The following is a 14,102-nucleotide window of genomic DNA, read 5'->3' as shown; positions in this document are numbered from 1 at the left end:
AGGCTGTCACCACTGTCTGAAGCCCTCAGAGTCAGCCTGTCTGCCGGACCCGCGCGAGCTGGCGTGTGCTCGCCGCTCTCGGGGGAGCTTCTCCCCTGCCTTTTCCTGCCACAGAGCGGTTGAGGCAGTGTTACAGTTCCCACTGGCTTCTCCTTTCAAGGAGCCAGCATGCATTCCTTAGTGTAACCACAGTAAAATCCAAATTACATTAGCAGGTCAAAAAAAAAAGACCTGCTTGTTCATGACTAATGGGAAAGGAACAGGTTGGTTGGTCTGCTTTGGTGACAGACTCTCATGCTGGCGAAGCTGTGGGACCTCTGCAGTACCCAGTGAACAGTGGACACATTTTATAAGGGTAAAACAAGTCTAGAAGCTGTCTCACGCAGCAAAGTGTGTGATTCTGTCTACAGGCTAAATATCATGTGTAAATACTGCTAATACAAATGAAGATATGAATAGATAAATCATGATAAATATATACTGGGTTAGGAGAGGGAAGAAAGAGGAAGAATTTTCCTGTCTTTGGGAGAACTCTCCATATTTCAATATGCTGACATGTGCGAAATCTTGCTAACAGGCTCTGTTTAACAGGGCAAGATACAGAGGTTGTCCTCTTCTCCCCAGCCCCAAAGCCTCTTTTTCTTCTCCTTATATGTGGAAAATGTAGAGGGGGCAGTGGGCATGGTAAGATGAGGGACTTTTAGAGGTTTCTACCCTAGTGTGCAACTATAGTTTCTACAATTTCTGGCCACAGAGGTTTTGGAGGTTTTTTCCCCCTCAGTTCAGACTTTTCCTTGCAGGAGACAGGTACTTCCCATTTGAGTTTGCCTTTTCCGCATCTTGCAACTTGACTCTTTAGATGGCCTGAAGAAGTGGTGTTGGCATCCACAAAGACTTGCACAAAGATAGTTTACAATACACAATTTACAATACAAATCTCAAAACCACTTATATGTAAGTTGTATATTTATTGAAACCCAAAGTGTTAACCACTACCACGTGTCAGGGTTAAAAAGAGGAGGAAAGTTGAGCTGTGTTTTCTGACACCAGTATCAGTACAAACGGAAAATTAAAAGCAACTATATTTTTCAGCAACTTCTTTTTACTGAAGCAGTGGATACTATTTCACTCTCGGGGTAGAAAAAATGCCAGTTTGGTTATCAGCTACAGTGGAGGGATCCAAGACAGTACAAAGGCAGGCAAATGGGAAGCAGGGATAAAAATATTTGCCTCCTTGTTAAATAAGTTGCCATCTCTGGCTTCCTAATTTTAATGAAATCCTGAAGCTAGTCACTCATAAATTTCATTTTGTTTCAACTTCAGTTGTAGTGAGCAACATTAAGTGCATCATTCTTTGCCAACTGACATTTTCAAATATCTGATGGCAATGGGTGATTATTAGGATGGGTTATGATAGGTCTGGTACCCCTCTTCAATTTCAGGCAGTAAATACAGATTGTTTAATTCAGTGTAGTATGTTTGGTGTACTAGAAACTGTCATGCTTGATATTCCTGATAAGACGGAAAATTGACAGGAAAAAAAAGCCCTCCTGAAAGGGTGCAACCTTGCTAATGCAATTTTCGTTTTCAGTTTTGCTTAATAATTGTGCAGGTCCGGATTACAGAGCTGCTGATTTTTACTGACTTAAACAAATTTCAGTGAAGTCTGAAAGATCTAAGCGTAAATCTTTCTGGCATTAGTTAGTTGGTTGTAAGCATTTTAACTTCTGAGTTTTTTCCACGCAAATCCCGCCTGTAGTACCCTAATCCACGTAGCTGGGAAGGCGCAAAGGAAGCTGCAGGAGTGAGGGGAAAGCAGCAATTCACATGCAGCAGGTCTCTAGATGAGGTGTATCTTTAACTGGAGAAACTCTGTGTCTTCGTTCCTAACGAGTCCTAGGTGAGGGATGAGAACGGTGAGCAGTTCATGGGCAAATCTGGGTGGCTGATGAGCTCAGGCCCTTACGCAGTGGAACATATTTTCAGGATTGCTATTACCGTACAAGCACACTCTTAGCTTACACTCCATAACCTCATTTGCTTTGCACTCCACATAATGCTTATGGTAGTAAGTAGTTACGGTCTTAAAATATTCCCAAACAGACTAAACAAAATACGATCTTCCTGAGCAGGAACAGTTCAATTGTAAGGAATTTTCCTGAGTGACAGAAATGTTAGCTCCAGTAGTCATGAAATCCTTTTTATTTCAGAGACACTCTTTTTCCTCTCGTGAAAAGTATAAGGTCAAAGAGTTTAGAAAAAGAGGCTTCGGCGGGGCTTTGTTTCCTAAAAAATAATTTATGCATCCATGGATTTCTTTAAAACGTTAAATTTAAGTTTTCCCGAAGTGAGTTTGCATAAACGACTAGCCAAGAATGTCTCCCTTGGCCAACTTCATCTCTGTTCCCTTTTGGCACAGCTCAGACAAAATAACTGAGGTTGGGCAAGAGATAGGCCTTGTGAATTTGGGGTTTAATGAACATGAGACGTACAAAACAGACAATTTTGGCAGATTTCATTGTAACACTTGAAAATGTTTGTTTTTTCTCATATCAAGGCTGCAGAGAGGGTAAAAGTGTTTGGTGAATTTGTCTCGCGCTAGAATTACACTTTCTATTTATATAATCAATGTTAGGTCAGTTGTTTATAGCAGAATTAATGGCCTTGTTTATACAGTGTTCTGCTTTTATACGTGTAATTCTTCTCTCCTTCCATTTTCAGGTTAGGGTTTGGTTTTGTTTTTCTTCATAATACACAATTGAAACAAAATGTGTTGAGCATGTGTGTGTTATTCCAGACTTTATTAGAATTCACTACTTGTATGAAATACAACAATATGTGGATGCACTTATGTAAACTATGGTCAGAGGGGGTTTTTTTGTGTTGGTTTTTTTTTTTTTTCTTTTCTCATCATCGTAACTTTCTTTTCTGCCAAGATGTTTTTGGCAGTTTTTAAAAGGTTCACCATTAAAAATGTTATAGACCAAATGGTTTTTAGAAACTTTATTGAGGGCACTACTTAAACAAAGGAAGAGTTGGCGCTGAATTCCTTTCAGCAGAACTTTGCACTGGGAAGTGTTGATATCTGGAAGGGAATAAGCAAAGACAACAAAACAGTAGGAATGACGCCGATTGCCGTTTTTAAAAGGAATTAGAAAATCCCTTGTAAAGGAAAGATTTTTTTGCTCCTGTTCTTGTGTCACCTCAAATGTATAGAAAGATTTACCAGAGGCAGGATTCCTGCTTCCTCTCCCTCCCACTGTTATTTTTCTTTTTTTTCCTTCTGTCTTTTTTAAAAATAAAAATAATATGTATTTATACCCTGTATCACATGATGGGGAACATCCAGTCTATGTCATTATACCAGCATGTACTTGAAGCACTTATTGCCTGAACACAGACGACAATATAGTGCAACACAGTGGAAAATTACTGGCTTTTTAATTGTTGATAAGACTGTGATTGCTCCTGAAGAACTGCAAAATGTTAGCAGGAATATCCAAGTATTTATTTGTGGTTTATCTTTCCCGTAAAACTACACATCCTTCTAAACTTGCTAATATTTAAAAGCAAAAGTAGTATTTTAAAAGAAGAGTGTAATGAATTTGATGGCTGCATTTTTTTCCCCTTCCAGAGCAAGAATTTACTCTTTGAGAAGATTAATGGTGGTCCAAAAAGAAGAAAGAGGGTAACTATCAGAATATTTTATAGCCCCTGTATCATCTAGAGAGCTAATAAGAATTAAAATCATACTGTTGAAATGAAGAGTTAAGTCTAATGCATCTGCATTATACCTTAGATAATGTGTAAAGTCAGGGAATCTCTGTGACAAACTACTACAGCAGGCTTCAGGACTGTCCACCGAGTACAAGATGTATTTCTCTAAATAGCCTGTTGCTTTCAGAAGATGCACTTCAATGCAGAGCATTAATTTAAAAACTTTGTATTATCTGTGTTTTTAAATTGATCCTATTTGCATAAAACCATTTAAAATTATTCAAATGTCTTTAAAACAGAATTTAAAAGCTTCCTACTAAAAATATTGGTAAAATTAATTACCACTACCCGTGCATGTGAATATGTTTTTGGGTGTAAATGACGGTAGAACTGGTCCTTTGGCTGATGTAATTCGATTCACTTACATACTTAGATTTACCTCAGATTAAACTCCTATCTCTGTGTCCAACTTGCTTGAAAGACAAAGATGAATGGGTTCTCATCTGTCTGCCCCTGAAAGAAGGAAGGCAACCCACGTATCACAGAGAACCTCTGCACAGTCCACCTCACTATCGCCTCTCTTTTTTTGGTAGTGTCAGCCTTTCTTTTATCAAAAAGTCACTTTAAGGCAGAGTCGAAGTCTTTAGCTTTGCTGCTGGTATATTTCTTTTACAAGAAGAAAAAGTGTAGCTCTCTGCCAGAAAGTAGCTTTTCAAAATGTGACAGCATAGTTTATATTGTAAATGAAGTAAATTTGGTTTAAAATAACTGAAGCATAAGTGAAGATGATTTATTTATTTCTTGAACTCTCAAACCTAAAGTCTTTGCTAGAAAGGGAGAAGATGAGTTGATTTCTTACCGATTCACACATCACTGGTAATAAACACTGTTCAACCGTTAAGTTAATGATCTATCTTGAGCTTGGTATCTGCCTCCCACTTACATCTGATTTTCGAGTTTTTTAGCGGAAAAGAAAAAAGGGTAGGCACCTGATTTTAACTCTAAAGTAAGTAGAATTTACTCTGGAAACAGTTATGTGGAATACTTATTAATAGCTAGAACACCATGTTAAAGTAAGATTAGTGCAATATATACATGAGAAAAAAAGAAAAAAAACCCACAACATTTTCTGTCTGTGTGCTGAACGACGTGATCGGATACAAAAGGAATAATGGCTGGAGAGACATGACAGCCACGTGGCCTGGGGTAGCCCAGAATTTTGGAGGTGAAGCTTCAGTTTCTTGCTTTGCAGCAGGTTTATTTTCTTAGCACAGGCATGTCACTTAATGGTAAGTTCAGTATCATTTAAAGTATTTTATTGTTTTTAGAGTAATACTGTAATGATTACTAATGCTTTAATGAACAATTCAGAATTTTCACTTTATCAGCAGAAGGGTAACCTAGAGCTGTCAGCAGCAGAGTGTATTTTCCCAGAAACCAAAAAGCCCACTGGATTCCCCTCCTGCCTGCTGCGGTCCCTGCCACCCCTCCATGCCCTTCTGCACAGACAGAGAGTTTAGGGAGGACAGCTTCTGGCAACAAATTGGTCTTTTTGGGTCAGAATGTCCCAATTTCAGCTTAAAGCAAGTCCTATTTGCAGAATTGGGTTGCCCATGGAGAGTATCTGTGTTGTGTCTATATGAAGCTATAGTGTAACAGTCATAGGGGCATTACTGGAGTCTACAAAACTACATATTCTAAGTATATGTCTAAGTATATATTCATATATTTATATGTGTGTATGTAAACACACACACAAGCATACAGACATATAATCAGTATATATAGCAAAGGTATGTATTTACCATTTGCCACTGTGTTATTTTTTTGCAGCTTTTGCAGTGCAAGACAAGGAAGCCTCCAGTGACCTCTAATTTAACTAGCAATTCTCCCCTTTTTTTGATTCCTATGCATGAGCATAGCCCTGTCCAGAATCTAATATCCCAAACATGACAGGAGTGCTTCTGTTATCACTGAGTCACGTTGCTGTGGGCTCGGAGCTGTGCACAAAGGTACTCGGGAACCGCATTACTGTGAATTCAGCACAGCTGTATAGGATTAAACATTTTTTAGTCAAATCAGCCAAAAAATTTTGCATTATATTTTGTGTTTTCTTTTGTCGGTTGAGAAGGATTCAAATTTTTATGTATTCTCATTCTCTTCTACTTTATTTCAGAAAGTAGCAAGCAAGTACCATCCCAAAAAAAAGACCAATTAATCTTCCTAAGAATCTTCAAATAATTCCTAGAAGTTTATGCAACAGCCGAATTTCACTAAATTAACATTAAACAGAACTTCTTTAAACAAACACAAACAAATCATTTACATGTGTCTTATTTTTAACAATTTAAAGCATTAAATTAGCGTTAGCTTTATTTTCAAAGATTTTTCCACATTCATTTCTGGTTCTTATATTTTTATGTTTTCACTTGCAGCAGGCAAAGCACTCAAAAAACAATATAAGAAAGCAAAAGGGCTGCTCTACGCTATGATTAGGTATTAATGATAGCGTCTACAAAGCTGGAGAAACCCAAGGGCTTAAACTCAAAGACAGACAAACCCCAAATCTTTTCCAGAGATTTGACAAATACTTGGGATATTTGAAAATAAATATTTCATGCCTATTTTAAAAGCTTTTTTTTTTTTGCATAGTTTTGAACTCCTACATTTTGGTGAAAGAAGCACAGAAATATCTCAAGAAAAGTAATTTCTATGACACAGCCAGCCTGACAAGAATGAGAAGATACTGGAAAATTTGCATTCCTCCAAAGTTTGTCCTTAGGCAAACAATTTTTATGGGCTTCAAAAACCAGCACACTAGAATTTTTGTCTGTATCTGTGAAGGAGAAAGTATATACTTGAATTTTGTTTACACTGACAGTGTAACAGGCCAGAAAGCGGGTGTAAATAATATTTAAGTTAAATCTGAAGCTCCACTAAACTGCTTGATACTTGCAAATACAGTAAATACATTTTATTCCATGGGTATAGATAAAATTCAGGCATAGGCTTTCTACATTACTATGATCTCCAAACAGTTTTGAGACAGGATCTGTTCATCTTCAGTCTCACGTTGTGCTGCTTACATGGCGCACAGTGAAGTTAAACCCTCTCCGGGGATCTTCTTTCCAGCATTCCCTTGTTCTGGCAGTGGTAGGAGAGCCATTTCCTATGCCAAAACCTTGCTTGGCTCTGCTTCTGTGCCAGCAGCTTTTTATCGCAGCATCAAGAGAGGAAGCGAAGAGGGGTTCCTGGAGAGGAGATGGGCTGAAGACGACTTGGGTCAGAAATGATACTGTGGTATCTAACTTGTCTCCCAGCATAAGGTCCATCAGAGGCTAGTGATTTGAGCTAAAGCTTACCTGTACTGCTCTAACAAGTTTTGACCTGCCTCAAGAATCAGGGAGTTAGATCTGCTGCTGCTTCTCTGCTGAGCTGAGGAAAGGAGGAGTGGAGCGAGAAGGCAGTGTTTAACTCAGATTGTCCTATATTCTCGATAGTCCTCCTTCGCTTGTATTCTTTTTAGTGGATTGGATTAAATTCCTGCACACTAAAAATATTAGACAAAAAAACATTGATTACTTTTAGATTTACTCCCTGGGAGCAATTTCTTTTTTTTTTTCCCCCCCAGTCTGCAAGTATTTGACAGATAAGAAATAGATAAATATATCCACTACTCCTAGTTACCTTTTTTATGTTTCCCTGTTTCTAATAAGTATAAATAATTTTAAACTTTTTCAGAGTGTGAACCCGTATCTGCAAGGACAGCGACTGGATAATGTTGTAGCAAAGAAGTCTGTTCCACATTTTTCAGATGAAGACAAGGGTCCTGAATAAGTACAATAAAAATGAATGATGAAAACTCATGCCATCCTCTGCTAGATCGTGATATTGCTTATATATAATCATCTATTAAAATCCTTGTGAATGGCAGCATGTTTATTATTTATATAATTGTAGATGGAAAACAGCTGTATTTATAACAGTATGTTCTCCTAGATAACAAAAATATGGTTCTGCTTTTTGTTAAGTTATGGTAAAAGGACATTTCTGTTGTTTTTATTTTAGTCATGGAGCAAACTTTAAAAATGTTAGTCATTTTAATAGCTAACGTGAGGTAAATGGTCTTAATGAGCAGCTTGTAAATGGGAAGATGTAAAAAAATGCCAGGTCTGCCTCCAACATTTAATCTTAGATGTTACTATGTTTGACACATGAAAATTATAGTTTTATGTTTTGTTCACAAATATTGTTACTTAGCAAAGACAAAGTATTTATTTTACCCAGAGAATTTTGGCTTTTGGTCCATTTTAATAAACATTTAAGCAATCTGCAAGGTTTGCAAAGTGACATTTTCCAAAATATTTCAGAGGCTCATTTGTCTCGGTTATTGCTGTGCAAATTTAAAAATTAAAGAACTGCTTTTTGACTCTATCCACTGGAATATTTTTCTGTTAGTTTTAATTGTTCCATGTCCACAACTTTCCTTGCTTGCACATCTTTTTTCCTTATCAGTGGTACTGTTGTGTGGAAATTAATCTCCCCCGCTGTTCTATGTCTTAGTAACAGCAGCATTTGTGCATTAGAATGTTCTTAAATTATGTGTCCCTGGGATATTATAAGTGAAGATAGAGACATTTGTCTGTGCTAATAAGGTTGTGTCAACATCCTCTGAATCTAAATCCAGGATATGAAGGTCATTACAGTTGATGATCTTCAGAAAAACTATGATGATCTAAACACTAGTAGCTATCACTGCTCTTGAAGTTGCTCCAGGAAGCTCAAATTGCCTTTTTGCCCCTAGGAGATTAAAGAACTTTATATTCCAGAAAACTGAGTTCTCCCTTTCTGAAAGATGAGAATATAAAATTACCTAAAATTTTGTTATTTTCAGGGTGCATCGGAAATATTTCAAGCCATGTGCATGGGGCATAGGAATTATGGAAAACAGCATTAACTTATAGCTTTGAACTTCAAATCTATGGAAAAAAATTGTAGTTTCCTTCCCCGTCCTACAGAAAGACGCAGTAAAATAATGACGACTCCTTAGAAAAAACAGAAAAGAAACTAACAGAAACTAAAGGTCCTAGCTACATAAGATTAAAGTTAACAGGATGGCACAAATATGACTGTGTATGGCATTTGCTTTTTTTATGCCAGCACTTAGTAATTTGTAATAAATGATATATGCAGAGAGTCGGTCCTCTCACGTCATTTATGGGTAGATTGCAAAACCCCGTAACGTTCTAGGCTGAACTATCATGTCTTTCACCATATTTCCTCTTTAAAAAAAATCTGGAAGAGAAAACTAAATAGTATGTAATGCAGTGGGGTTTATACTCATATGTGACACGATATTGAGGAGTTTGTGTGAATTACAGACCTCCTTCCACTTCCAGTGCCTGGAATGGGATGGGAGTAATCCAGCTGTTTACACGAGAGAACTTGTATTCTCTGCTTCTTAAGCTTATTCTTCTTATCTGCACTCCTGCTTCGTCTTCACACAGGTATTGAGAGTTGCAGAGTTGCAAAGGTTGTCTCCAAAACCAGAAAAAAACTATGTATCATAGCAGAACCCCCTGATGCCCAGCGGCCAGCACATGTGAAATGGTCATTCCTCCCACCTAACCCACAGCCAGCTGCTGGTGCTGCCACAAGGCTTCCAGCTGGTCAGGGGCTAGATTTCCATTCCTAAGAAACTGGTGTTTCGTCAGGTACTCAACGGTCTTATCAACACTTTTAAAGTAATCTGAGCTACATTCTGTCCTTACTAGCACCAGTAAAATCCATTTTAATCACAAAAACGAAGCAACCATGAAGGCAATTTATTTCATTTTTAAGCTCTTAGTAAGGACTAGCACATAATAAAGGGCGGTGTGTGCAGTAAATCGGGGGCTGAAAAAGGGAGGGGCAAAGCAGTATTGTTTGCTTAATAGTATCAGAAATCCCACGTCTGATTTCTCGAAGCCCTTGAGCTCACTATACCCACTGCGTGGGGATGTGATAATCCGGCACCACAAACTGACCAGAACCGGGATCCCCCGTGGCTGCCTGCGACCCTGGTGGGGCCTGAGGAGCTGCCCTTCTGTCTATGATAGATCTGCACAGAGCAGGCGAAGGAAAAATTACCCAATTTAGAGATGTTTTTACCTTTAAATGCAAGCAAAAAAACCCCTTTACACTGTACAATACAATGATGCATCTTACAGGAACTGTCTGCTGGAAGAAATCAAACGCGTGGCGGTGAGCAGCCATCTGCTGAGTCCATCAGGCAGCTTGAGTGTTTCACCAGGAAGACTCAACAGCGCTATTGTGAAATTTTACTAAAATATAGCTATTGCACCATAATAATGAGAGTAATAACTCTAATTTCAGTTTTATAGTAGAGCTGCCTTTCTCTACTGGGATTGGTAGTCCCATAATAATTAAAAAAAACCCCAAAACCAAGCAAAAAAGTTGTCCCTCCTGCTGCTCCAACGACAATCCAAACATGTATATGTAGTTTTTTATAAAGAATCATCACAGTGCTGGTCTTTCGGAATCAATGAACAAAGATACCAACTATCCCCATCACTAAGAGCTCACTCCACCAAACCAATATTTACAAGAATGTAAATAGCTGCTCAGGTCTTACAGGTGTAATCACCCTTTTATATTTATGATGCATGTGAATTAAGGAGCATGTGTATTGATATTGTTGTTTAGAATTTTCATCAAATTAAAACCTTTTTAGATTATTTTAAAATCTGCAAGTGTGTTAATCACCTCTAACGTATTTGAGACACAATGTTCTTGAAAGAAGCTATACAAAATAAAGTGTATTGCCATGAAACATTGCTTTTGTCTGGTAAAGAAATATTTATGACCCTAGTTTAAAAAAAACCACTGTGTAACTGAGCAGATTGTAGTATTTGATTTGTGTCACAAAACTTACTCTGGGGGTGCATGTGTGTCTGTATATATATATATACACACACACACACACACACACATACATAGACACATACTAACATACACTATTTAAAAGATAATATAGCCTTATAATAAACTCAGAATTTTATTATAAAGAATATAAAGATGTCAACCCACAGAAGAAAGTAATATAAAAATGCTTAGTGAATTATTTAGGAGGGGAAACAGCGATATGCTCCTTTTTATTGGCACATTTGCATTCACCTAACAAAACCATACTGCTAATCTATTCAGCAACTCATGAGCAAACCAAAGAAACTTGGAAGTAGTTCCTGGGAATGTGATGTCAGAGTCCCGAGAGTCACTTACAGTAAGTGATCTGTAAGTAAAGCTGATCTGGAGCTTATTTTATCAAAATATGATGAAGCGTATCTTCATCTGTTAAACTGAAAAAGGACACAGGCAGAAAGATGACTACCGAGTCAATTAAGTTTTTGGCTTTGTTGTGGACAAAGTAAAATTCAAGCCCCTTTGTTTCCAAATGTCAGGAGTTGGGGATGAAGGAAAGTATCTTTTTGATGATGAAGAGGAGACTTGAGTCCATGCCCTTAAATCAGGCCTCTAACCAGTAGCTGTGTGAAAGTGTTGAAAAGGCTTTGTTTTCATTTTCATGCTGTACAAAAACTAATTTTTGAAACATTTAAATTTGTTGGGAAAAAGCCCGTAACAACACCAACCCAAAACAAACTTGGAATCTTCTGGCCTTTTTGCTGGTAAGCTCACTAAACCAACTCTTACCTCATTTGTAATGCTGTAACACTTGTCCTGTGAATTAATTTTTATGCAAGTACTTCTTTTTTACATGAAGTCTGGAATGTCTGGATCATTAAGACAAGGAGTTCAAAGATAACTTTTCAGTCAAAGGCACAAACTCAGATTTATGGAAGGAGAAAGGGAAGGTAGGCAGATTCAGAAGATGCTATCATGACCATGCAAAAATTTAAGATGTACAAGGAAAGTACAGTTTCACGTGACTCATAGGGGAGATGAGTGTGTTCACTGTTTTAATAGCTAAATGCACTATAGGTAAGATTTAAGGTACTTCTCCATCCAAGTCAGAAGCTATCAAGGCCATCAGGGAATCAAAAGGACAATTCCTCCAACTTTGAGACATCTGAATCCAAGGTTTCAGGCTAGTGGAGTTGACAATTAGATTGAATTACATTTCCACCATGCTTGATACAAAAAGGATGGCAGTATGATATGCCTCAAAGAAAAGACAACAGCAACAAAAACCAGAACATACTGAATCCATTGCCACATGTATACATATGCATACACTTAAAAATTCAGTTTTGTTTGAAGTCATGCAATTACCTTCAATACTCTTAAATAAGTATCATGTTCAGGAATTATCTCACATAATGTCTTCTTTTAAAATACAGAATTACTGTGTCCTTAAGGGACAACTGTTTGTGGTGCCTAGAGCCAAAGGCAGATTCCAACCATGAGCAAAGAAAACGAGCTCCCTTAAAGTGCTCAGCCGCTGACAATGATCTACTTAGAGGCAAACTAAATAACAACTAAAAGGAAATGTAGAAGAGGGTGCAATTGCCATCATGAAGGGCCCCATGAACCACAAATATGGCTGATTGGCACAGGACTGGGTCCTAAACCAAGATTTCCAAATACAAGACAATGAAAGGGTTAAATGAATTACTTCCCAGGTACATACATGGTACCATACTCAAGCCTTTTGCTGTTAGGTGAAGAATGGCATTGAATTCCAGTTCATCATCCTAATTCACCATGAGAAGGAAGTATGTACTATCAGTTCATGGTTGCTTTATTTATGATGCTAACTGCTTTGCTGTGATTACATGGATCCTGATGGTTGGAAGAGCTGCTAGCCATGTGTTCAACACATGGGAGCATAACAAACTTTAAATGATGTGAATGTCATGGCAGCAGCATTACCAATTGGAACTGAAAGAGCTTAAAAAAAATCCCGTGTTACTAACAAGGTCTATTTTTGTATTTGGGGCAGAGGTGGGGAAGGAATCAGAGATGGTAGGAATTGGGAACGGCTTCAGACTTTAAAGATTAGGTAGACCTGAGTCACCTCTTTTTATTTTTTCCTATAGTTCCTGTTACCAAAACACATGGAATCCAGCTCCTATTGCAATGCATGGGTGTCTTTTACATTTAATCGCTGTGTTTCTTCATCCTACTCTGCTCTCCAAGAAAAACAGTGGTGGGAGTCGGTGGCTAAATTTAATTGTAAACTGAGTGAGGCAAAGGAGAAAGCACAAAGAAAAATAATGTGTTACTTGCTACTAGCCTCAAACTCTCCCACGTTCCCTAACCAGTGTCATTCATTTACAGACCATTAAGCCCTGATTTTAAATGTATAAACACTGACTACTTTTATTCCACATCTTTGTTCCGAACCTAACCACCACATGACAATGTAACTTTCTTGGGAGTCACCAAAGATCTCCGTAACAGATGATAGGGTTTTTAGGTCTGGGCATCTGAGTATTTGTAAGATCACAGAAGGGGCATACGGCTTTGATGCTGAATTCAGTCTTAGCCTCTTTTAATTAATCCTGTATTCTGAGAAACAAAAAAAAAAACCTAGCAGTTCTTCAGTGCATTATCTACATTCTAATGCCCAAAAGTCCTCTAAAAGTGGCTGAAATTCAAGTGGGATAGCCCCTATGGGGAAATGTGGTCCTGATTCCTCATCCTAACATAGAACACCTTTTTACATTGGGAAATAAAATACCACGTTGTGGCATTTTATATTTCCAAATGGACAAAACAGACTCATGAAAGAACAAGTCAGGTCATCCAGAGAAGCACTCATAATTCACCATTGGTTAATTTTTCCCTTTTTTTTAACAACGCTGCAACCGGTGACTAACTGAATTGCAAAACTTTAGTGACTCCATGAGTAGTGCAATGGCTGTAAGATTTATGGGCTTCAAAGCTGTGTTACTGCAATTGAAGTAACAAAGCTATTTTCAATGCTGCATAAATCATTTATCAATTAAAAAACACAGTCACGGCTGATTTAAGTAAGTTCTTTAAAAATCTTTGTTGTAACAGATAAGCATTGCTATCATAGTTCATGCATAGACCCTGGCTATTGGTTAAATTCGCAAACAACCCTGTGACTCAGCTGCCATAGAGGTTTGTGCGTGTGCAGGTAATGTGTGTGCGCACAGCTAGAAACCCAGAAAAGTTTGCCCTGCTTCTGTTTCCTTATAGCTTCCTCCTGCTATTCCCACAGCGTCTCCAGCTTTGCTGCAGACTTTCTGATGGTTATGGGCCTGAAGTTAGGGGGTCTCGGAAGACTTGTTTTCAGGGGCCCTCATGCGTGCAAGTTATCCAGCATGCAAGCAGTATGTGTCAGAAGAATATACATTTCTTTCAGTTTAAAATACATTAATTAATTTCTGCTTTAGTAG

General features: G+C 37.9%; 1 protein-coding gene across 1 annotated transcript in view; it reads left to right on the top strand.

The window, feature by feature from the left end:
* SCG5 (secretogranin V (7B2 protein)) overlaps positions 1-8,323 on the top strand; it is a gene marked incomplete at its 5' end in the record, with an annotated part of 13,490 nt that extends 5,167 nt beyond the window's left edge. The window contains 2 exons of the mRNA XM_009583391.1: positions 3,635-3,688; positions 7,459-8,323. Coding sequence (XP_009581686.1) covers positions 3,635-3,688; positions 7,459-7,554 — 150 coding nt within the window. The remainder of the gene's footprint in view (positions 1-3,634; positions 3,689-7,458) is intronic.
* Between the last annotated feature and the right edge of the window lie 5,779 nt (positions 8,324-14,102).

This window comes from Fulmarus glacialis, unplaced genomic scaffold (genome assembly GCF_000690835.1).
Source record: "Fulmarus glacialis isolate BGI_N327 unplaced genomic scaffold, ASM69083v1 scaffold31078, whole genome shotgun sequence".
Taxonomy (NCBI): Eukaryota; Metazoa; Chordata; class Aves; order Procellariiformes; family Procellariidae; genus Fulmarus; species Fulmarus glacialis.
Note: the sequence above shows the minus strand (reverse complement) of the source record. Positions and strands in the feature narration are given on the sequence as shown.